At 41.7% G+C, this 22,431-nt stretch overlaps 1 protein-coding gene across 2 annotated transcripts in view; it reads right to left on the bottom strand.

Moving 5' to 3' along the window:
- Positions 1 to 7,197: 7,197 nt before the first annotated feature.
- BEND4 (BEN domain containing 4) overlaps positions 7,198 to 22,431 on the bottom strand; it is a 49,396-nt gene continuing 34,162 nt past the window's right edge. Inside the window, exon 6 of one of the 2 annotated variants that reach the window (XM_079773413.1) lies at positions 7,198 to 22,425. In XM_079773413.1, coding sequence (XP_079629539.1) covers positions 22,208 to 22,425 — 218 coding nt within the window. In that variant the 3' untranslated portion in view covers positions 7,198 to 22,207. The remainder of the gene's footprint in view (positions 22,426 to 22,431) is intronic. The other variant, XM_079773414.1, reaches the window with a different exon arrangement.

The raw sequence follows: 22,431 nt of genomic DNA, 5'->3' as shown, positions 1-22,431 counted from the left end.
GGTGGAGAGTGTTCTAGACAAGAGGGACAGAACATGTGCAGAATATGCCCATTGCTCTTCAATGGATAGTACGTCCCATCAGTCTAACCCAGTCTTATTCTAACAGGAATTTCAGCGTGCATTTTCATTCCCTGAGTGTAGATACAGATGGTCTGTGGCCTTCAGTATTGAGTGAATTCCACGTGGCTACATTTCTGCAGGATCTGGAGAATCATAATGGATAAGACTCTCGTGTCTGCTTTGAAATGGTATATATACTGTCTCTTGTAGTTCTGTGTATCTAACGTGTTTCCTCCTAAGTGTAGCTTCAAGGTATTGTTTCCTGCTGCAGTTCTGAATTGTGGTTTACCCACTCTCAGTAGAAATATTAAATAAATCTGAGAAAACTCTAAAACCCATTTTTATTGTAATTTTTCTTATTGAATTCTAGATATAGCCTTAGATGATTTAGTAAGAGATGAAAGGAGAGGTGGCTGTTAAGCTCAGATTGAAGCGATTTAAAATTTTATGGGCAGTGTATATTTGATATAGAATTTCTATTTCTTATAAATGTGAAAAAGTCTGGACTTCCAGAAGGAAAGAAATATATGTCAGAGTTGTTTCCACCTCATTTGATCCATGGGACTTCTTTTCTGCCCAGCCTGGCGTTCCTCGTGGGGGAGGGTCTCAGCTACCGTCACTTCTCTGAGGCCCAGGGCCTTGCTGTGTCCTGAAGACCACCCCTCAAAGCTTGGCAGTGTTTTCAGATTAAAGGAATTCAATTTTTCTTATTAGTTATTTACTTCATTTATTTTTTGGAGGTATAATGGACATACAACATTATAGTAGTTCAGGTGTACAGCATAATGATTCAATATTTGCATATATTGCAAAATGATGACCACAATAAGTCTAGTTAAGGTCTGTCACCATACTTAGTTACAAAATATTCCTCTTGGGATGAGAACTTTTAAGATCTATTCTCTTAAAAACTTTCTTTTTTAAAAATTTATCTATTGATTTTTTTTTTTTAGAGAGAGAAACATCGATTTGTTGTTCCACTTATTTGTGCAAAGCTCGACACTCAGTCACTGAGTCATACTGGCCAGGCATGGCTGCAATAAGACATGATAGGTAGTTATTGGTGTTGTAAAATTTAAAGAAAAATCACTATGAATTCTCTTATAAAATAATATTTTTTACCTAATTAATTGGGGGGGGTAGATTTGGAATTGTATCCAAAGTATGACCATAAAATAATGTTAATAGTATTTTTAGTAAACATTAAAGTTCAACTAAGAGTTCCTTTAAAAAGAAATCTCCTATGAGGCTATCTTATTCTAACAATGCTGCCATCTTCAGGATATGTTTGGAACGCCTGTTTGGGAGTTAACTAGAGTATACGTCACCCACCCATTTGTGAAAATAGGTTTGACGGAATGTCACTATTTCATCTGTTGAGGATAAATTTGATTTTTAGGAAGCAGTCAAACCTAGTTAGACCCAAGACTGATGAAGATGGTGGATGGGTAAGGTGGGTTATTGATTGAAAAAAAGGAACACTATAACAAAATCTATTTTGTGTTTGTGAATCATCAATTCATTTTGTAGGAGGAGACCTAATCATGCTATGAACATTGTTAAAATAAGTTCCTGTCGTTTTGTTGCAGACAAAAGGGATCTGGGATTAGCACCCTCGGTACTTGGGTTCTGGCTAGGAAAGAATTCAGAGCCAACACCCAAACTATAAGAGAACATCTATCTATATATATAAAAGCCTAAGCAACTGGATGACTGGACAACTGGCCAATAGCTATGATGCATACTGACCACCAGGGGGCAGAGGCTCAATGCAGGAGCTGCCCCCTGGTGGTCAGTAGCAGGAGCCCCATTCAGCTGACAGATGGTGCCAGACACCAGGCTCACAGCTGGCGAGTGCTGCTGCAGGGCACAAACCTCTCCTGTGGACACTCCCCTGCATGCTCAAGTGCGGCAGGTGCAGCAGGGCTGGGATGAGCAGAAGCGTCGTGGCACCCAGCCCGGGCTCAGGCTACTCCACGGCCACCTGCTGCTTCCCCCACCACCTTGTGCTGTGTGGGACTGACGCAGACAGTGGGCTGGAGCCTGATGAGGTGGTGGATAAGGCCAGACTGCGGCAGCATGGAGGTCCACTGATCCCACAGGCCAGGCCGAGGGGCCCCCGGTGCATGAACCCGTGCACTGGGCCTCTAGTCCGGACAGCCGAATGACCTTCTGGACATCCTTCTAGACATCCAGCCGGACGTCCTTCCGGACGACCTTCCAGACAAAGCCGGGGCTGCGAGGGCCAAGGCAAGCTGTTGCAGCTGCAAGGGCCAAGTCTCTTGCACGAATTTTGTGCATTGGGCCTCTAGTTTATTTATAAAATTACAGAGGTAGGAAAAATAATTTCTAGAAGAAATGGGCTTAGGAAACAAGTTATAGAATTACTAGAGGCCCAGTGCACGAAATTCATGCACTCGGGGTGGGGTGCCTCAGCCTGGCCTGTGCCCTCTCACAGTCCGGGAACCCTCGGGGGTGTCAAGCTGGCAGTTGGACATCCTTAGCGTTGCCAAAGAGGCGGGAGAGGCTCCCACCACCGCCGCTGTGCTCGCCAGCTGTGAGCGGGACTCAGGGCTTCTGGCTGAGCAGTGCTCCCCCTGTGGGAGCGCACTGACCACCAGGGGGAAGCTCCTGCATTGAGTGTCTGACCCCTGGTGGTCAGTGCATGTCATAGCGATTTGCATATTAGCCTTTGGTGGATTCCGCCATTTGGTCGATTTACATATTAGCCTTTTATTATATAGGATTGGAAGGGCTCTAGTTGCTTGGGAGTGAGGAAGGTAATGGTAACCCGCCTCGGGGGAGAAGAAGGAAAAGGGAAAGGCTCAGGGGAAGGAAAAGGGAGAGGACCCAGGAGGGAGAGAGTTCTGGGTCCTCTGTCCTAATGGTTTTAAGGTGGAGTTTTTAGGAGAGGTCCCAGGGGAAGATCTTAATAGAATATTCAGCAGTTTCCCAGGTGTGTCCTTTCAGGGTTGTGGTCTCCACCGATTGATTGACCGGCACCAGGGCAGGGGTCATTATTCAATGCAGCTGGTCCTGAGGTTAGCCATGGAGTCACTAGTCTGGTTTTGTTGCCTTCTGGGACCTAGAGCTGAAATACCACTGTGGCCTAAATGTTGTCTCTAGGGAGAAAAGGTCAGGGGGCCCAAACCACAAGACTAAGGATATGCTAGAGGAGGAAAAGCCACCCTGGGGGTGAGGTTCCTCCCAGCAATTGTCCTTTGCTAGGCTCCTGGGCTTTCCACCCTGGTGACCTTTTGCACCTGGCCTGCTTTACCCCAGCTTCAGTTTTCTTAACTATTAAATGGCGAAAACAGAATCACCCAACCCCAGATGGATTAAATAAGACATCAGATGTAAAACACTATCCTATTTCATGCCTAGTAAGAGACTGATATTATTACTACTAGAGGCCTGGTACACGAAATTCATGCACAGAGGGGGGGTTCCTCAGCCTGGCCTGCACCCTCTCCAATCTGCGACCCCTCGGGGGATGTCCAACTGCTGGCAGTCAGCCATCTCTCTCCCAATCCAGGACGACTGGCTCCTAACCACTCACCTGCCTGCCTGCCTGATTGCCTCTCAGCCCTCTGCCTGCTGGCCTGATTGCCCCTACCTTGCCCCCCTGCCTGCCTGATCACCCCTAACCTCTCTGCCTGCCTGCCTGATTGCCCCTAACTGCCCTCCCCTGCCGGCCTGATTGCTCCTAACTGCCTCTGCCTGCCTGATCACCCCTAACTGCCCTCCCCTGCTGGCCTGATCGCCCCAACTTCCCTCTCCGCCTCGGCCCCCACCACCATGGCTTTGTCCGGAAGGAAGTCGGACGGCTGGAAGATGGCCAGTTGACCCTGTCTAATTAGCATATTACCCTTTTATTAGTATAGATCATTCTCGAAGGTAATTCAAATAGAAGTGGCCTTGACTATTGCCTCAGCTTACTGCCTCGAGCAGTTTCTAGGCTGCAGCACAGATAAAGATAACCCAAACAGCCTGGAGATCTCTGAGGTGGAATTGGAGTTCAAAGAAGATAGAATTTGTGGAGCATATTATAAGAGAAGGGAAATACACAGACAGAAAGCTCTACATATCTGTAAAGACATTCCCTTGAGTGTGGTTAAGTACTGATTAGTGCATACATGTGGTGAAATTCCTCAAAACTGGGAAAAATTGGAAGTCAGTAGGTCTAACAATTCCCAGAGCTCACGCAAAGCTGGGAACAGTTTGTTTTCCCATCAGCCAGAAGGGAGAGAAACCTTATATTCAGAACATTCGGTAGAGTCCTTGGAAGGGTCACCCCTTAGTGAGGTTAAGTTAGTAAAGGCTTCTCTGACCTGCCCTACAAAGCATAAATGCAAACCTCAAAAGAATCAAACTGACCTGCAAGTATTCCATACGAGAACAAAATCCAACACTTTGTATAATACAACAAAATCCATCGGTCAACAACCTAGGATCCACAATATTTAGCATCTGATCAATAATTCCCAGCAGGAAAAGATGACCCATAACTGGGGAGAAAAAGCAATCATTAGGTACAGACCCAGAAAGGAGAGAGATGAAGCAATCAGCAGACAGGTATATAAATGTAGATTTGCTCAGGATCGTAAATGAAAGCATTGTGGGTAAAAAGGGGTTCTATGGAAAGCAACCTCACAGGGTGATCTGATCCTAAATTCCTAACTGGGCAGGTCATAGAGGGTAGTCATGCCCCAGGCATATAACTTCTTTACTAAAAAGCTTCTCTATGTCTTAAGCAAGCCCTGTCCATTGTTCCTGTGCATCTAGGTTAACACACCTTTGAAATAACCCCTTCTAAAGCATGACCATTCTCAAAAGAGTTTAGAATCTTAAGTAGCCGGTGATCTGATCTCTGCCTTGCTTTCTCCCACCCTCATGTAATCTTCCTTATATTCGCTCTTTAATTTTAGATGCATAAAAGAAACTGCAAAACTGCTATTCTCTGGAGCCTTTGAATCTTGCTCCCTGGCATATGTCATCAGTTTGGCTCAAATACAGTCATAAAAATTCTCTACAGGTTTGTATGTTTCTTTACATTGACAATATGAACATAATGAAGACAGATGTGAATGAATATATATATATATATATATATATATATATATATATATATATTCATATTTATTTGTAACAAATGGAAACATCAAGAAATAATAATGTATTTGGAAAGAAAAAATACATTAGATGGGATTAATAGCAGATTAGGCACTGAGAAAGACAAAGTTAATGAATTTTAAGCAATATACACTATCTAAAATAAAGCACAGGCAGAAACAAAGGAGCCCATGTGACCTGTGAGACAATATCAAGCAGTGTAATATATGTGTGTATTTGTTTGCAATTCTATTATAACAGATTAACACACATTGATGGCTTGAGACCACACAAATGCATTACCTTATAATTCTGAAGACTCTGCGTTCAACGAGGCCTCACAGTGGTGACGGGGCTGCATTTCCTTCTGGAGGCCCCAGAGAAGAATCCTCTTCCAGCTGCTACAGGGCACCTGCATCTGGCTTGAGGCTTCCTCCATCTCTCTTCAACACCAGCAACAGTGAGTCAGCTCCTCACATTCATCACTCTGACTTTCTCTTATGCTTCTTTCTCTCACTTTTAAGGACCGTTGTGATTACACTGGCCCACCCAGATAATCCTGGGTAATCTCCCTGTTTTCAGGTCTCCTTTGCCATGGAACCTAACATATTAACAGATTCTGGGGGTTAGGGATGCCTTTGAGGAGTCATTATTCTGTTTTCCACAACATGCAATCAGAGTGCTGGAAGGAGAGGAGAGAGAAGTAAGATCAGAAAATATATTTGAAGAAATGAGTGAAAAAATTTCGAATAGAATGAAAAAGAGAAACCCACAGATCCAAGAAGTTCAACACACTGCAAGCAGAAATATAAAGAAGTAAATATAAAGAAAGCCACACCAAGGCACATCACAGTCAAATCTGAAGATGTGATCATCTAAAGCAATCAGAGAAAAAAAAGGACATACAGTTACAAAGATACTTAGATAAGAAATATAGGAAACGTAACATTAGAAATTATGCAAGCCAGAAGAAAATAGACTGGCATCTTAAAGTGCTGAAAGAGAAAAATGCTCAACCTAGAATTTTATACTCAGTGAAAATATCTCACAAAAATGAAGGTGAAATAAATAATTTTTTCTGACATTATGAAACTGGAAGAATTAATCACCAGGAGGCCTCGACTACAAGAGATGTTAAAGCAAGTTCTTTAGGCAGAAGGAAAATGAAACCAGATGAAAATCTGGACCTACACAAAGGAATGAAAAGCACTGAAGTGATTAAATATAAAAATGTTTTCTTATTTTTAAAATTAATGGATGGTTAAGGGATTAGCCAAAAAATATATACACATAACCTATAGACACAGACAACAGTGGATGATAGCCAGGGCGTAGGAGGAAGTGGGCAAAGTGGGGGAAAAAGGGGATGGAAAGAGACTTTGCTTGGGGTGATGGGCAAATGGGGTGATGCAGTGTGCAGATGATGTTTTATTGAGTTGTACATGTGAAAGCTGTATGGTTTTGCAAACCAATGTCACCCCAATAAATTCAATAAAAAAGACTGATAATATCCAAATAAATGAATAAAACTAAAAAAGATAAAATGGATGATTTACTGTTTAAAGCAAAAAATAATATAGAATATTATGTGGTATATTTTAAATGTAGAACTGAAATGTATACAACAACAGAACAGACACTAGCAGAGAAGAAATACTATGCTGTTATTAGGTTCTTATATCTGCAGGAGTATGATATTGCTTGAGGGCAGATTGTGAAAAGTTGAAGATATATATTTTAACCGGTAAAGCAAAGACTAGGAACAAGAAAAAAAAGAAAAGAGATACAATAAGCCTACAAAAGACATAAAATGGGATCATAAAAATATAGAACCTAAAACAAGGCCAAAAAAGAGTAAAAAGGAAATAAGAAATGGGACTAGAAAACCCATAGCAATATGGTAGATTTAAAATAAACTATATTAATCAAAGTAAATGTAAAATGGTCTAAACACTTCAATTAAAAGGCAGAGATTGTCAGATTAGATAAAAAAAAAAGCAAGAACCAACTATAGAATGCCTATAAGAAATCCACTGTGATTATAAAGATTCACATAGATCAAGCATGATAGCATGGAATGAGATATACCATACCAACACCACTCAAAAGAAAGTTGGAGTAGATATATTAATATCAGACAAAGTAGATTTCAGAATAAAAAGTAGTACCAGGGATGAAGAATGCTATTGCATAATGATAAAGGGGCTAATTCTTCAAGAGGTCAAAAGTATCCTAAGATTTATTTATTTAAAAACAAATAAATAAATTTGTGGCTCAGTGGTTGATTAAAAACCCATAAAATGTAGAATTAAAATATATGATAGCAATAGCACAAAGGACAGGAAGGGAGAAACGGAAGTGTGTTGTTGTAAGATTCTTACACTACTCATGAAGTGATGTGACTTCATTCCAAGGCGGACTGTGATACGTTAAAGATGCACACTGTAAATCATAGAGCAACTTCTACAACACACATGCACACACACAAAGAGGAGTAGCTACTAAGCCAACAGTGGAGATGCAATGGAATCAATACTCAACTAATCCAAAACAAGGCAGTAAACAAGGAACACAAAAAACATGACAAAACATAAAAAATAGCAAGATGTTAGCTTTAATCAAAGAGAGGGAGAAAGGGGGGAGAGAGAAACATCAATTTGTTGTTCCACTTATTTATACATTCATTGACTCATTCTTATATCTGTCCTGACCAGGGATCGAACCTGAAACCTTGGCATATGAGGACAATGTTCTAACCAACTGAGCTACCCGGCCAGGGCTTAGAAGAAGTAAATGTAATATAGTCAAACACTGCTGCAGTTAAATATTTTACCCTTTGTTCTCCCTGCGTGATCTACAATAATAATCTGCTTCGTGTTGATATTTATTGCTGTGTTGCTGACAATTACCTGAAAGAGAAGTTGGGGGTGCTTCAGTGGGCTGGAAAAAGTTTAGCTAAATCAAAAGCAGGTCTAATTAAGCAAGTTTATTCTATATCTATAAAAGGCTAAGTTGACTCACACATGCGCAATCCATATAAAGCTCTCCCTGGCGGCAATTGCACGTGTGTGTTTTGATCGTGAATTTGGTTGACACTTCTATTATAGAGAAAGGGCGAATAGCAATATTAAAATATTTCTTCTAATTAATTCCCTTTCAATGTGCATGAATTTGTGCACTGGGCCACTAGTACAAAATAATCCTGAAGGTAAACTGTAATTCAAAAATAAAGTTTAAAAAAATAGGAAAGATATAAAAAGGTGAAAAAAATGGTCCCCTGACATCACAGAGCTAAAAGTATCACGAGGCATACACATTTAGTGACAATATTGTCATAGTGCTATGAAAGCAACAGAATACGGTGACAGATAAAGGAGGACCTACTGGGAGCAGTTGGAGGAGAAACGGTGGAACAACCCCTGAGTCCCCTGAGAATTATTACCCCGGTAACGTTGCTTGTTTTCCTTTCAGATTTCCAGGGTATTCCTGTGGCTATTCCCTGCTATCCACAATTTCAACGGGAAGAGCCATTTTCTTCCTTTGCCAAACATGTTGAAGACTTTGAAACTATCACAAAACCACCAAGCCCAAAGATGACAATAAGGAATACAGTTTAGTAATAAAACCATCTTTCAACTTTCGCACGTCTGGGCCCAAGGGATTTCTTTTTCACAAGGCATTTCTAGCGTACTCTCTTGAGTAGGAAGGACTGACGCCTGCAATTATTTTGAAAGTTACTCATCCTTTCTACTCTACTAAAAGAATGATGGTTTTTAAGAATGAAGATCTAACTAGGGATTTTTTGCTACAACACAGGCTCTAACCATGGGACTCCAGGAGAAAACCCCTCGCTTTGGGCACGTCATTTAAAAATGGGTGTGGATTTTTAAAAAGCTGTAAGGTTGGCTGTAACCTATGTGACCTAAGTATAAGGGACCCACCCAGATCCATGTATTCATTACAAACTGTGTCCTGGGAGAAACTGAGCCGGGCATGGTCCCTGCAGGAGCCCACTGCCCCGTCTCAAAAAGATCAGCTCTCCGAGGGGCTATTTCTGATTCTTTCCAACCAGGGCCCACTGTTTGGGTGGAGCCCAGTGACAGCTCAGCGGGTGTGAAAGGTGCCCCCGTGTCTTCCTGGAAAAGATCATAAGACTCTTCCTCCATATCCCATCTTCTCCCAGGGGATGGGAAACTGGAGAGCCAAGGGCAGGGCCCAGGACTGACCGCTCACAGAGTGCCTCCATCTCCTAACCACTCCATGAACGCTTTGAAAAAAGGCCCTCGCTGGGTGGCTCAGTTGGTTAGAGCATCATCTTGATATGCCAAGGTTGTGGGTTCGATGCCAGGTCAAGGCACAAACAAGAATCAACTAAGGAATAAGTGGGACAACAAAAATTGATGTGTCTCTCCAATCGATAAATAAAATTACAAAATGTTTCTTAAGGAAAAAGAAGAGAAATAGAAAATAAAATGGGTGTTTAGCTTTGACAGTTCAAAAGGGAGATGGAACTAAAGTTGGTTTTTGTTAGTTGCTGGGTAAGAACCAGAACAAGAGACAAGAAACAATGATTTTAAAGGTACTTGGCAAAAGCATTGGGTCCTTGGTTACTTGTTTGTAAAAGTAGCTTCATTTTAGGAACAAATTTAAGTGGCCAGATTTTCAATATTCTCCCCAAGTGCTTTCATGGCAAGGCACTTAGTACCTAGGCAATCGAAACATCTGCGTGCTGAACAGATACCACTGCACAGTGAAGGCACTCAAACAATTCCACTTGCTTTTCTGATTAGAGCACCGGGGAGGGTGGGGAGGGCAGGAACTCGCAGGGAATGACGCGGGTGGCTCAGTCTGCAGCGTGTCCTGCCTGCAAAATAAATGGGCAGGCTTGTCTGTCTAACAAAATGGGAAGGATTGTTTCCAGCATGGAATAATTGTCCTTAAAAATGTCTCCCTGTACATATTTTTATTAGTATACCATAACGTTTTTAAACAAAAATTTAAATTGATTTTAGAGAGAGGAAGGGAGACACTATAACCAGCTAAGCAGTTGTTCCAAATTATGCATCTGGCCAGGGAAGTTATACCATAAAGTTTTTAATATTAAAGCACCCATCGGATTAAGGCTTGGCACAATTTTGAGAAGTGCACGCATTAATGGTTAGGGTATTTTGGGGAGCGAAGCTGCTTTGCTTCAATAATGATGGTAGCACAATGCTTTTTTAAGAGTGGAATTTTCATTGTGGGAACGGGCTCATCTGTTTGCCTTTCTAATACTCTCTTTCTAGACTAATAGTTTGAGCAATTCATTTAACATTTTACAGCAGTTATCAATATATTTTACTCCAAAGCCTTTCAATGCAGCCAAGTGCTATAAGAAGAAGAAACGAAGTGTAAGATAAACTGTCAGGGAAAAAGTGATTCTGAGCAGAGAATAAGGTTCCCGATTCGGAATTCCTAATGTGGGGACCATGGACTAGCTTTAGGGGATTCAAGAAGTCCTTGAAATTTCCTGGGAAATGCTGAGTACATGCTCATCTAGGGACAGAGTTCCTCATTTTTATGAGATTCTCAGAACGGTCTCCTTTACCCAAGAGTTAGAATCACTCTTGTGATAAGTCAAGATAAGACTAAGTTATGCGGCAGTAACAAGTTAACCCTGAGGTCTCCGTGATTTAAACCATAGTTGTTTCTTCTTAAATTACCTCCCCTTCCAACTCTTTTGTCAGATACGTGCTCAGAGCTTGCTCTGCTTAACGGCTCCCACCTAGGACCCCAGAGAAGGAGTGATCAGGAGCCTTGGCGTCTCATGCACTTCCCTCCAGGCAAAATCCTTCCTTTTTCCTTATCCATCAGATTTTTATCCTCATTGTAGACAAAGAGGGGGCAGAACCCTGGAGGTCCAGCAACAGCAAGGCTGAGAAGATATCGACTCCAGGTGCCTAATTTGGAACAAACAGTTTTAAATGTTTTTGTTGGTGTGGGGATGCGGGGAGTAGACGGCAGAGAGGGGGGAAGGAGATGTCTGATTTCTCAGGTTAGTTTTTGAACACCATTTATGTTCCAGGAAGCATTCTAATGTACATCACCTACTTCCAGGTAGAAATAGGCAGCTTATAATAATAAAGCACTGTTATAATTTCCTAAGATTAATGCAAAGACAGGAATAGAAAAAAGGTGGTCTATGGTGGTAGAGAACATGCTGTCAGAAAAGTTGAGCTAAGAGAAGCATCAACTGAGATACAACTTGACACCGAGTTTCCTGGCAACCAAGGAAAAAAGAGACACACCCAAATAAGGAATTTGGACAAGTGGTTGTAAAAAACCTCATGGTTCCAGGGGACTGGACTATTTTGATATTCATTTAGATATCTGTACTAATAAAAGGACAATATGCTAATTAAACCAGGAGACCTTCCGGGAGACCGGCCAGGGAGGGCAGTTGGGGGCCATGAGGCCGGCCGGGGAGGGCAGTTGGGGGGAGAAGGCTGGCGGTGGGGCAGTTGGGGGTGAGCAGTCTGGCAGGCAGACTGGTTAGGGGCGATCAGGCAGGCAGGCAGGTGAGCGGTTAGGAGCCAGCAGTTCCGGATTGCGAGAGGGGTGTCCCAGATTGGAGAGGGTGCAGGCCAGGCTGAGGGACACCCCCACCCCATGCACAAATTTCATGCACTGGGCCACTAGTTGATAATAACTGCATGAACTTGAGCAAGTTAGAATTTTCTAGGCCTTACTTTTCCATAAGTGATGGCAACTGCCTACTGAATTAGATCTATAAATTTCTTCTACCCATAGAAGGAATGGATTGACACTTCAAAGGATGGGCTTCCTTCATACTTTTCACCAGGATTACATACTTCTTCATTAAAGAAATGTTTATAGTTCCCTATAGATGCATGAGATTTTCTCTGTTATCTATCCTTAAGGAGACATGTGTCAGAGTTCTTCACTCTTTACCCATTTTAAATCTATCATGTATTTCACACGTCATGAGCCTAGTTTTGGCTTTGACATTCTTCTGTAGTCACAGAAAAAGCAGTCTATCCAAAAATACACCAGAAACTTAAAGGGTAATTATTTAGCACAAAGTGTTAATAGAAAACACAACAAAAGCCACAATTAAACACAATTATTATGGGTTTTTTTTCAATTGAATTAAAAATGCTTCTGTGTTGCCAGGAAGGAGAAAAAAATCATAATTGGCACAAAATATGAGACAGACTAGGAGACATTTTCATATCCCTGTTCCTCACATCCAGACAGGGCCTGGATTTCTTCCTGGAATCTGTGTAGAGTGAAGAGTGTCGGTTTTAAATCTCACTTACTGCTGAAAAATGGACCTTGGATTTTAAAAAATATCTTTGAAAAAGTTATTGATCTTAGAGCAAAGGAGTGAGACGAACATCGATTTACTGTTCCACTTATTTATGCATTCATTGGTTGATTCTTGTATGTGCCCCGACTGGGGATTGAATCTGCAACATCGGGACAATGCTCTAACCAACGGAGCTACCAGGCCAGAACTAAAAAAATTGTTTTTATTTTTGGTTACATTTTCTGACCCTCTGCTTCTATTTCACTACGCAGCCTACTGTTAATTGTATTTCATTTTCATTAGCAATACTCTTACATAATTCTTGTGGCTTGATGAGTTTTGAGATTTAATAGTAAAGATGGTAAAAAAAAAAAAGGATTACTCTGGTCCATAACATTTTTATGAAATGAGAATGTTTATCTTAAAGCTGTATTTCAAAACCATGGTTGAATGCAATATATAAAAATTTGACAACTGGTAAGTACAAAGACCAAGATATTCTACTTTATCATTTATTCATTCATTCATAGAAGCAAGCAGGTTTCTTAAAATCAGGAGCAGAGAATACTGCTTGGCGGAGGCACTGAGGCTGTGTCTCTGTAGAGCATCGGGACTGAATCAGAACCAAGACTCGCCTGGCACCCAGGAACTGCACCTGTATTCATCCGTGCATTTTTTCCAGGGTTTTGAGCAGCCGTCTTCTCAGGCCAAATTGAGATGAATTATAGTTTGATCAGCCAGAGCTGGGTAGTCTTAAGAGGTAGTTACTGTTTTACCAGGCTCACTGTCGCAACTTCTTTCTCTCAGTCTTGAAAGTCTTATAGATATTACCTTCGAGGATCAGTTGTTCTGGCGTTAAAACATGGGCTTCTCACCTGGAGTTGGCCCACCTGGTTAGTAACTTGGCTTCACCACTGCGAGCTCTTGACCTTGGGCACATGTTGCTCAGCATCAGTTTTCTCACCTTTAGAGTCGGGGGTGGGGGGGTAATATTAGAGTTTACCTCATGGGCTCGTTAAGAAGATTCAATGCAATAATGATAGTAAAGCACTTACCTACTGACTTAATAAATGTTAACTATTCAAATTATTAAGAGTTAAGGTCATTTATGTAAAGAAGTTAACTCTAGATTTCAATGAGGTGGAACCAGAGGTACCTTTGAACTGTCTGACTTACCCCCATTATCAACGGCGCCCAGTATCTTCCCTTTAGCCCTTCTGCACCCTGTTCATGAGCGAGGGGGCTCACCTGCATGGACATCAATGGGTGCTCCTGCCCCCAGGTTTCGGTGGCTCTCGGCTGGCGTGGCGCCTCAGAGGAGATGGCAGGGAGGAGGAGGGGTTTTGGTTCCCCGGCTGCCTCCCGGCAGACTCTTCACATGAGATCATATGCCCTCTCTTATTGTACAGCCACCAACCAGTCACTTATCAGATATATGATTTGCAAATATTTTCTCCCCTTCTGTGGGTTTTTATTTTTGTAGTGTTCTTTGAAGCACAAACGTTTTTCATTTTGATGAAGTCTAATTTACCTATTGCTTTCTTTTGTCGTTTGTGTGTCATATTGAACAAACCATTGTCTAATTCAAGATCATGAAGATGTACTCTTGTTTTACTAGGAGTTTTATAATTCTAGCTCTTCCATTTAGGTCTATTTAATTTTTGTACACGGTGTGAGGTAGGGGCCCTCACCATTCTTTTGGATGTGGATATCCTGTGGTCCCAGCACCATTTGTTAAAAGGACCATTCTTTCCCCATTGAGTTGTCTGGGCACCTTTGTTAAAAATCAATTGATTGCAAACGGAAGGCTTTATTTTTGTTGCCCATCTGGGTTTCTTGCATTTTCATTTTTGGTTAGCCTGCCAATTTCTAGAGAAGTCAGCTGAGATTTGGATAGGTTGCAATAAACCTGTAGATCAATTTGGGGAGTATTACCATCTTAACAATATTAATTCTTCCACTCCTTTATCATGGGATGTCTTGCCATTATTTTTAGATCTTTTAAATTTTCTTCTAATGATGTAGTCTTCACAGTATACAGAGCCTATATATATATATATATATATATATATATATATATATATAGTTAAGTTTATTTCTAAATATTTTATTCTTTCCAATGTTATTGAAAATGAAATTGTTTTCTTAGTTACTTATTGCTAGTGTCTAGAAATACAATTAATTTTTATATATTGATCTTGTATCCTGCAGAATTTGTTCCTATTTTTTGATCTATAGTTTTACCTTGTACAAACTGCCACAAAACATCCAAAACCCCAAGTCATTTAATCCTTTTACTATTTTAGAATAAAATAATTTTAATTGTGATCCCAATTCAAACTCAGATTATTTGGACTAAATTCTTGCTCTTCCATTCATAACTATGGGTTAAGACATTGCATCTTTCTAGTGCAAAAATAAAACATCTTTATATTTTCCCTAAAATGAAACAATGTGTTTTGTCTTAGTGTTCACTTAAGTCTGATTTATGAAACAATACTTCAATGTTGTTCTATAGGAGTTGATATGTCAGGTTTGTATTTTATGCAATAACTCAAAGTGAGAAGACACCATCATGCCACTTTAGCCATGGCTACTTTGCTTCTGTACTCAGATCACTATTTAAAAACCATAAGCAGCCCGGCTAGAGTGGCTCAGTTGGTTGAGCGTTGTCCTGTGCACCAAAAGGTTGCCAGTTCAACTCCCGAACTTAAACACAGCCATACCTGGGTTGTGGGTTTGGTCCCCGGTCGGGGAGTGTATGGAAGGCAACAGATCCAGGTTTCTCTCTCACACCAATGTTTTTTTCTCTCCCCCCGTTTCCTCTAAGCATGTCCATGGTGAGGATTAAAAATAAAGTAAATAAATAAATTAAATAAAAGCCACATATACTCAGCAACTGTTCATTGTTCAGGGTCATGAGCAGCAGCGGCAGGGTTTTTGCCCCCTCCTGATAGAAAGATACGGTGAGTAGGAAAGATGAGTTTAAAGTGTGAATGTACAAAATACTGGAAGGAAATCTTGGATTCCGTCTCTCCTAGAGAGATCATCACTGGTTGTCCCTTCCATTCGCTGGATCAAATGGAATTTTTTGGACGATTTTTGGTCAGTTCCCTGACATAACTGAGAGCTTTTACTTGGGTATCAAGTATTTCACATTTTCTTGGCATTCAGAGATCAGGAGAAAAGCCTTGGCATTCAGAGATAAGGGAGAAAAACGTTCTCTTAAAAAAACACCCAGAAAAGTGACTTCGAAGAATTGAAGAAAGATACAAAAAAAGCAAGTTAAAACACTTAACAGAGACTTGACATTTATTGTGCAATTTTATCTCCAACAGAACATGTGGCATTCTAGAGGTATATGAGGTAATAAAATCAATACTCCAATTAGAACACCTGAAATAACTGGCTCTAGTAACAAATGTTTCTCATAATTAAAAATATTAAATGCTTAAAAAACTCTTATAACATTTTAAGTTCCTAAAAGAAATGTGCCTAACACTTAAAAAACAACTTACTCTTCTATATAAATTGTTCACAAAAAAATCTTGCTATTCTATATTACACTATGCATTTATAGTTTTATTAACTTGTCCCTAGTGGGCGTTAACTCTACACGGTACAATCAAATAGAAGTGATTCATAGAGAATCAACAAGACTCCAACAATAAAAATATCAGGATCAATGGATTTGTCACAGTTTCTCCACAAGTGTTCATCATAGAAAACAGAGTAAAGGCAAGTTGGCCCCAGTGCCAGGCTGCTCCATGAAGTTCCAGAGGAGAGACAGAAAGGCAATGCTCAAACTGGGCAGGGGCAGTCGGACCAGAGACTCGGAACGTTTCAGGACCCATCTCTGGGTTTGGCATGCCCTGTTTCCAAGAAACACAAGCCACGCCTTCCTGGCCTCGGCATGCTCTTGAACTTAAACACAGACAGAGATGGTAAAGCCACCACCACAGGAAAGAATCGACAGGTTACTGTATTTTCCTACAAAATCTCCACAACAGTTTTCACAGTGACATCAAAAATTAAAACCCTCTTTTCCAACCAGACTCATCAATTCAAAGGCTACGGACACATGTGAGAAGCAAATGGAACATTGGCTAACTGATGCCGTTTCTAACATCTAGGAGGTCACCCCCAAAATATCACTTCGCTCAGTTTAAATTTTTGCTTTTATATCCCTGCATTTTTATACTGGGAAAGTATAGAATAAATCTGAACAAATAAAAGATTTAAATTTATTCACTACTTTTTTAAAAAGACCTTTTTTTTTACTCTTCATCATAGGATCTTAAGTGAATCCTTATGTAGAAACCCTGGCAGCTCCCAGAGGATATATGGTTTATGTGCTCCTACTTAAGCATCAACGGACTTAAAAGCTGGTTTTTAAATAATAACACTTTCCCTCAATGGCATAAATAAAAGAACAAATCCATTCCAAAGGGTTGGGCTTTGAGAACTTTGACTACGGAGAAAACTGAACTAGGCATTCTGCGTAATGAGCCCAAATTGATCCTCTTACTAGCTGAGCATCCTGGGCAGTGTCCTTACCAATAAAACGGTGATGACAGTAACAGCCTTAGCAAAGCACCTGGCACACAGGAACCCAATGACCATCAGCTATAGTCATTCCTGCTGTAGTCAGCGGTTCTGGAGGGGGCCTCCGTTTCCCAACAAGGCGAAGACCCATGGGGCCCTTGTATTGGTGCAGTTATTCTGAGAATGAACTGGTGTTTGAACAAGTCTCATTAGCAGATGTATTTTCATTGCAATCTGGGGAAGTGTGATTCAATGAAAATCCAGCCCTTATATTACCAGCTATGGATGGTCACGAGAAAAATTAAACTGGTCACGTTTACCACAAATACTGGTAATTTAGAGGTTTCAATAGCCAAACTGATCAAGCTAGTCATTAGATGAGCACAGTCCTTCCTTTCAATACTTTTTACAAATGAGTCTACGGTGGAGGGTAAAAATGGTCTCTCGTTTGCAAATATATGTTACAGCTTTAAATTTTACATATTAGGAGGCAAATATGGATGGCTTATTATTTTTGCACTCCACGTTGTCTGGTATCAATTCCTCATTCTCCTCTAAAAAACACAACACAAATATCAGAGCCAATGCCACTGGCTGACAATGCAAGAGGGCCATTGACTGGGTGACATTTTCCTAATTATTCCAAGCAAAGTGGTTATTTTTATCCAGTACTTATACCACTGCAAGAAGCATGTTTAAAGAAATAAATCATGATGATACATACTGCTGTTTAGACACATTTACATTAGAATTCTGACTCAAGCATTCCGTTTGACATGTTTTGCCAGGCAGTTTTGGTTAAGTGTTGCCACATTAAACAGACATCAGCCAGACTTGCACCATATGTGCAAAATCATTTTCTATTACATTTCTAAAAATTTGTATCTGAGCTGTCAAATATCACACAGCTCTGTACTGTGAAATGACACAGTACTGAATGAGAAGTTATACATTTAAATATTTTCTAAAAATGAAGTTACCTAAGAATGAGATATTTTAAATGATTAAAATCTAAGAAAAAAATAAGGAGGCAGTCAGTGGGTAATAGGTTTAAGTTCTAGAGCATATAATAAATGACAGAATCTAAATAAAGGCTATGTTATGTTTGCTTTTCTGAAACTAGTGCACATTTCATCTTATTTGATGCTTCATCCATATTCTGACAGCAACAGAAGGGAGGAAAAGCCATTAAAGGTGGCAGAAAGATGCAGAAATCATGAACTTGTAGACTCCCAAGCTTGGAGTACTGTCCAAATTTGGGGAAAGCATCTGATATTTACTGGACTGAAGAAACCATTCTACTGATATTGGACACATGGAGTAGTTAGATCAAATATATTGTAAAAATTAGACCTCCTTATAATCCTAATGAAGGTATCTCTAAGGTCAATGTTTTTATGACTTAGGCAGGGCTAAGAAAGACCCAGATTATAAAAGTATCCACATCTAAAGCTGTGAAGCAGCCAAATGCACCTGATTCCCCTACCAAAGGGGGTGACAGCAATCTTGTGCAGATGCTGTAATATTATCCTCTACGTTCCTAGCGACGCCTATGAAACACCAACGGTGACAATAACCTAAACGCTTTGGTGAACATGAGGAACGAGAGAGTGATGCCAGGGCTCGAGGGCTGGATGAAATACTTTCAAGCAGAAGGGGATGGTGTGAACTTTAATGCTTAGAGTTTATCTCCAAAGCACTTGGCATTGAGGTTAACCGTTCAATTCTGAACAGTGCACCTTCAAAGACAGTGAGAAATGTGACTTTAGCAGCTCCGCATAGACTATAGTGCCCACAAGTTCCCGGCCTGTGTCCTCCAATGCAGACCACTGAACTAGTATCCTGAGCCCAGCGGAACTCTAGGTCACTGTGAAAGCAGGCACGCTCTGTGACAGATTTTAATTTGGAAAAACCCAGGACACATCAAGACGCTGTCAGTGTTGGAAGGCATGGGCGCTTCTGACAGCTGGGTGACGGCCCACACCCGGTCACTGACAGAAACATCACGGTAGTCGTCGGTGGCAGGCCAGTCCTGCGAGCCCCTCCTCTCGCTGCATGCGGAGCTGTTACCTCGGTCTGTTTTATACCCGTGCTCCACCGACTCAAGGAAGATTCTAAAAGCTGAGTCTACGTTTCTTGTCACGAGAACAATTTGTCCAATTCCAGACAAAGATGCAGAAAATTAAATCAAGAAAATAAGATACATCTTCAGGTCTCCAAAGAGGTCAACGGAAGGCTGACAGCAGGGACAGCGAGCTTTTAACCGTCCTACACAGCGGCCATGCTGGTCCTGCCGAAAAGTGAGCCATCTCTGCAAGCCCCGACCATGCAGGCAACCACCACGAACCAGCCAAGATACTAGCCTTAAAGGGGAAGCCTCGAGGATGGCAGGGGACATGGACCACGGAGACGGCAGAATATCTAAGCAGATCCTGTGTCACAGCCCAGGCGTGCTGTAGCACCTGGGTGGGCTGGGCTAACGGAATATGAATACACGGCGGTGAAGACCATAACAGAACATCTGACCAGGGGCAGGGGGGCGGTAGGTCCTAGTTCCAGGACAGGCATCCGAACGGGCTGTGTGATGCTCAGTCACCTTTCTGGGCCAACATGAAGTTCCAGCATTTTGCAAATTGGGAAATATTGGAGAACAGCCGATACCGAAATAACTCACCTGGGAAGGGGATGAGGGCAAGAGACCAGGGGAGCCTTTGGAGCAAGGCTGTGTGCAGCCAGGTGGCTGGGGAGCAGAGCCTTCCCAGCCGCCTTCTTCAGGGGGTGGGAACGGGAGGGTGTCAGCACTTCGTCATTAGCACGCTGGCCACGAGGCCGTGGAGAGTGCAGACGTGCTCTCGTCGTCGCCATCAGCGAAGACCAGCACGGCACAGGTGGGCACACACCAAGTGATGCTGAGATGTGAAGATGTGTGCAGTCCTCAAGAGTTTAGGAAAATGGTAAGAGCTGATTGCTTTTAAAAGCAGTGGGCAGCCCTAGCAGGTGTGGCTCAGTGGATAGAGCGTACCCTGTGGACTGCAGGGCCCCAGGCTGCAATTCCGGTCAAGGGCACGTACCTTGGATGCAGGTTCCCTGGCCTTGGTGGGGGTGCATGCAGGAGGCAACCAATCGATGTGCCCCTCTCACATCGATGTTTCTCTGTCTCTCCCTCTCCCTTCCACTCTCTCTCTAAAAAATAAAAATAAAAGCAGTGGTCAAATATTGTTGCTATACAAAAAAAAAAAAGGGGGGGGGGGAAGGGGACATGCACTCAGCACTATGGATAACAAAATCCAATGCAAAAAAAGAAAAAGAAAGATGGATTGACAGATAAGGTTATGGTGGTTATTTTTCTTCTGGCCAAGATTTCATGTCACCAAAGAATCTTACAAAATATTGATTTCCTAGACCTCTAAAACTCTTCAGAAGTATCTTTTTCTTTGTATAGCCAGATATTAGTCTCCTGGTTCCCATAAACAACATCTCTTTTGCCCTTATCATTTCTTAAAAACAAAAAAATCCTCAAGATTTTAGGTAACTTTTCCAATATAGGATCAAAATATTAGTTCTCCCCTCACAACTTTACAGATCTGACAAATGACCATCTCTATAAACATTAAACTTTTCAATGGTTGAAACTATTTAAAAAGCTAAAGAAGGACCTATTTCTAGGCCTGTTCATTTCGTTGATGCAAATTATTGAACATAAAGGAATATTTTACTTTAACAAAAAATGGCAAAAATAACTGCTTTATAAATGGATGCTCATAAACTTCAAATGAATTTCCAAAATCTTTATAGTCGTGTCTGTAGATGACATTAACAGCCTTCAACAATGCTGTCCAAAAAAGCCAAAACAAACAAACAGACAAAACCAATGCTGTCCACTTAGCCCTTTGCTTACAAAGGATGTGGCATCGGCATTAGTCGAAGGTCCAAACCTCTCCTGAGGTCCAAACCCGAGGCCCTCAGAACAGATCCTAGCCTCTCTGCAGCATTTGGGTAAGACATGGTTCTAAAGACACTACTGATTCACACATGGGACTCAACAAATTAAACCAGGGACGGTGGGTGTTAACAGAGCTGGTAGCACAGGGGAATATTGGGGGAAGCAGGCACACACAGTTGGGAAGAAACAATTTTCATCAGTGACAACGAGAAACAGAAGTTTTATGCAAATTCTGGAGATCAACGGAGCACAGAAAGACCCTCAGATTTCAGAGAAATTAGACAAGCCCATTGCATAGCTGTCAGAATGGCCTTGAAGCTGTGTGTACGCAATTCCCGGACATCTGGTCAACTCAGTCGATACCATCAGTCACACCACCTGTTTGGTCTTCAGTGCACCAAACAACTGACTGACTGCAATTCTCATTGTTTAACCCGCCACATTGGCATTGTGTCAACAAAGCCTGACTTAAGGTTATTGGAACCTACAAAATCAAGCATTTTACAATGGCTGGCATCTTTGGATGTTTCTTGACTGACATAATGAAAACTATGACTGTCTGTAAACTCCAGAGATCACTTAGTGCCTTCCTGATCAACATGGTAGAGGACTTTTTTGGTAAAAATAATCGAGAAAAATAGCTGACTTTCAACTAATCACTGTCTAGAGATGGCCTCTATTCTCTGGCTTCTATTTAATAATAGGCTCTGTCGATGGAGACAGAGCGTATTATGTCACCTATCTGATGTCTTTGCTGCGAAGCATGAATTCAAGTCTTTGGAAAACATAAAGACGACTTATTTGAATTAAAGAGAATGCTTGTTCCTGTCCCTTTAAGTAACCCATGTCTCTACCTTCCCTCGTGGGCAGGAACGCAGCCCAGTCTTCCACGGGGACCAGCTCTGTGCAGGAAGCAGAACTTATGTGAGGATCTCAGACAGGTGACCAGGCGTTTGTCTCCACCTCCTCATCCTCACCAGGTAATCTTTTAAAATCAATGATAGCCTTTTCATTTTATAATATAGTATTCTGAAAACCTGTGGTAGGCTCCACAGACCTCCCCAACAACCCCAAAATGGATTTCCACCTGGGAACCGCGGCAGAAGGTCAAGAGGGTTAAGACTGAGGATGTGCATTCTGACAGATGCCATGCTGTGGGCTCTACAGTGATGGGGACAGGACAGTCACAATGGCGACTCTGGAGAGGACCGGCTGCTACGACGGAAAGGTTTTGTCCACTAATCCCCAGGCCCATCCTGGGAATTCTTACTGAAGACTTCGTCCTGGGAGGCCTGGTGATCGAGCCCTTCATAAAACGAGCCACCGTTGTGCAGGAAAGTCCCCACCGCGCGCCCCTGCCGGGCGTGACCCACCGCGTCGCTGAACACCTTGTTTATTTGCTCCTCCGAGGGCATCCACCAGTCGGGGTTGGAGGTACAGTGCATCCTAATGAACTCTGTGG

The sequence above is a fragment of the Cnephaeus nilssonii genome, assembly GCF_951640355.1.
Source record: "Cnephaeus nilssonii genome assembly, chromosome: 1".
Lineage (NCBI taxonomy): Eukaryota > Metazoa > Chordata > Mammalia > Chiroptera > Vespertilionidae > Cnephaeus > Cnephaeus nilssonii.
Note: the sequence above shows the minus strand (reverse complement) of the source record. Positions and strands in the feature narration are given on the sequence as shown.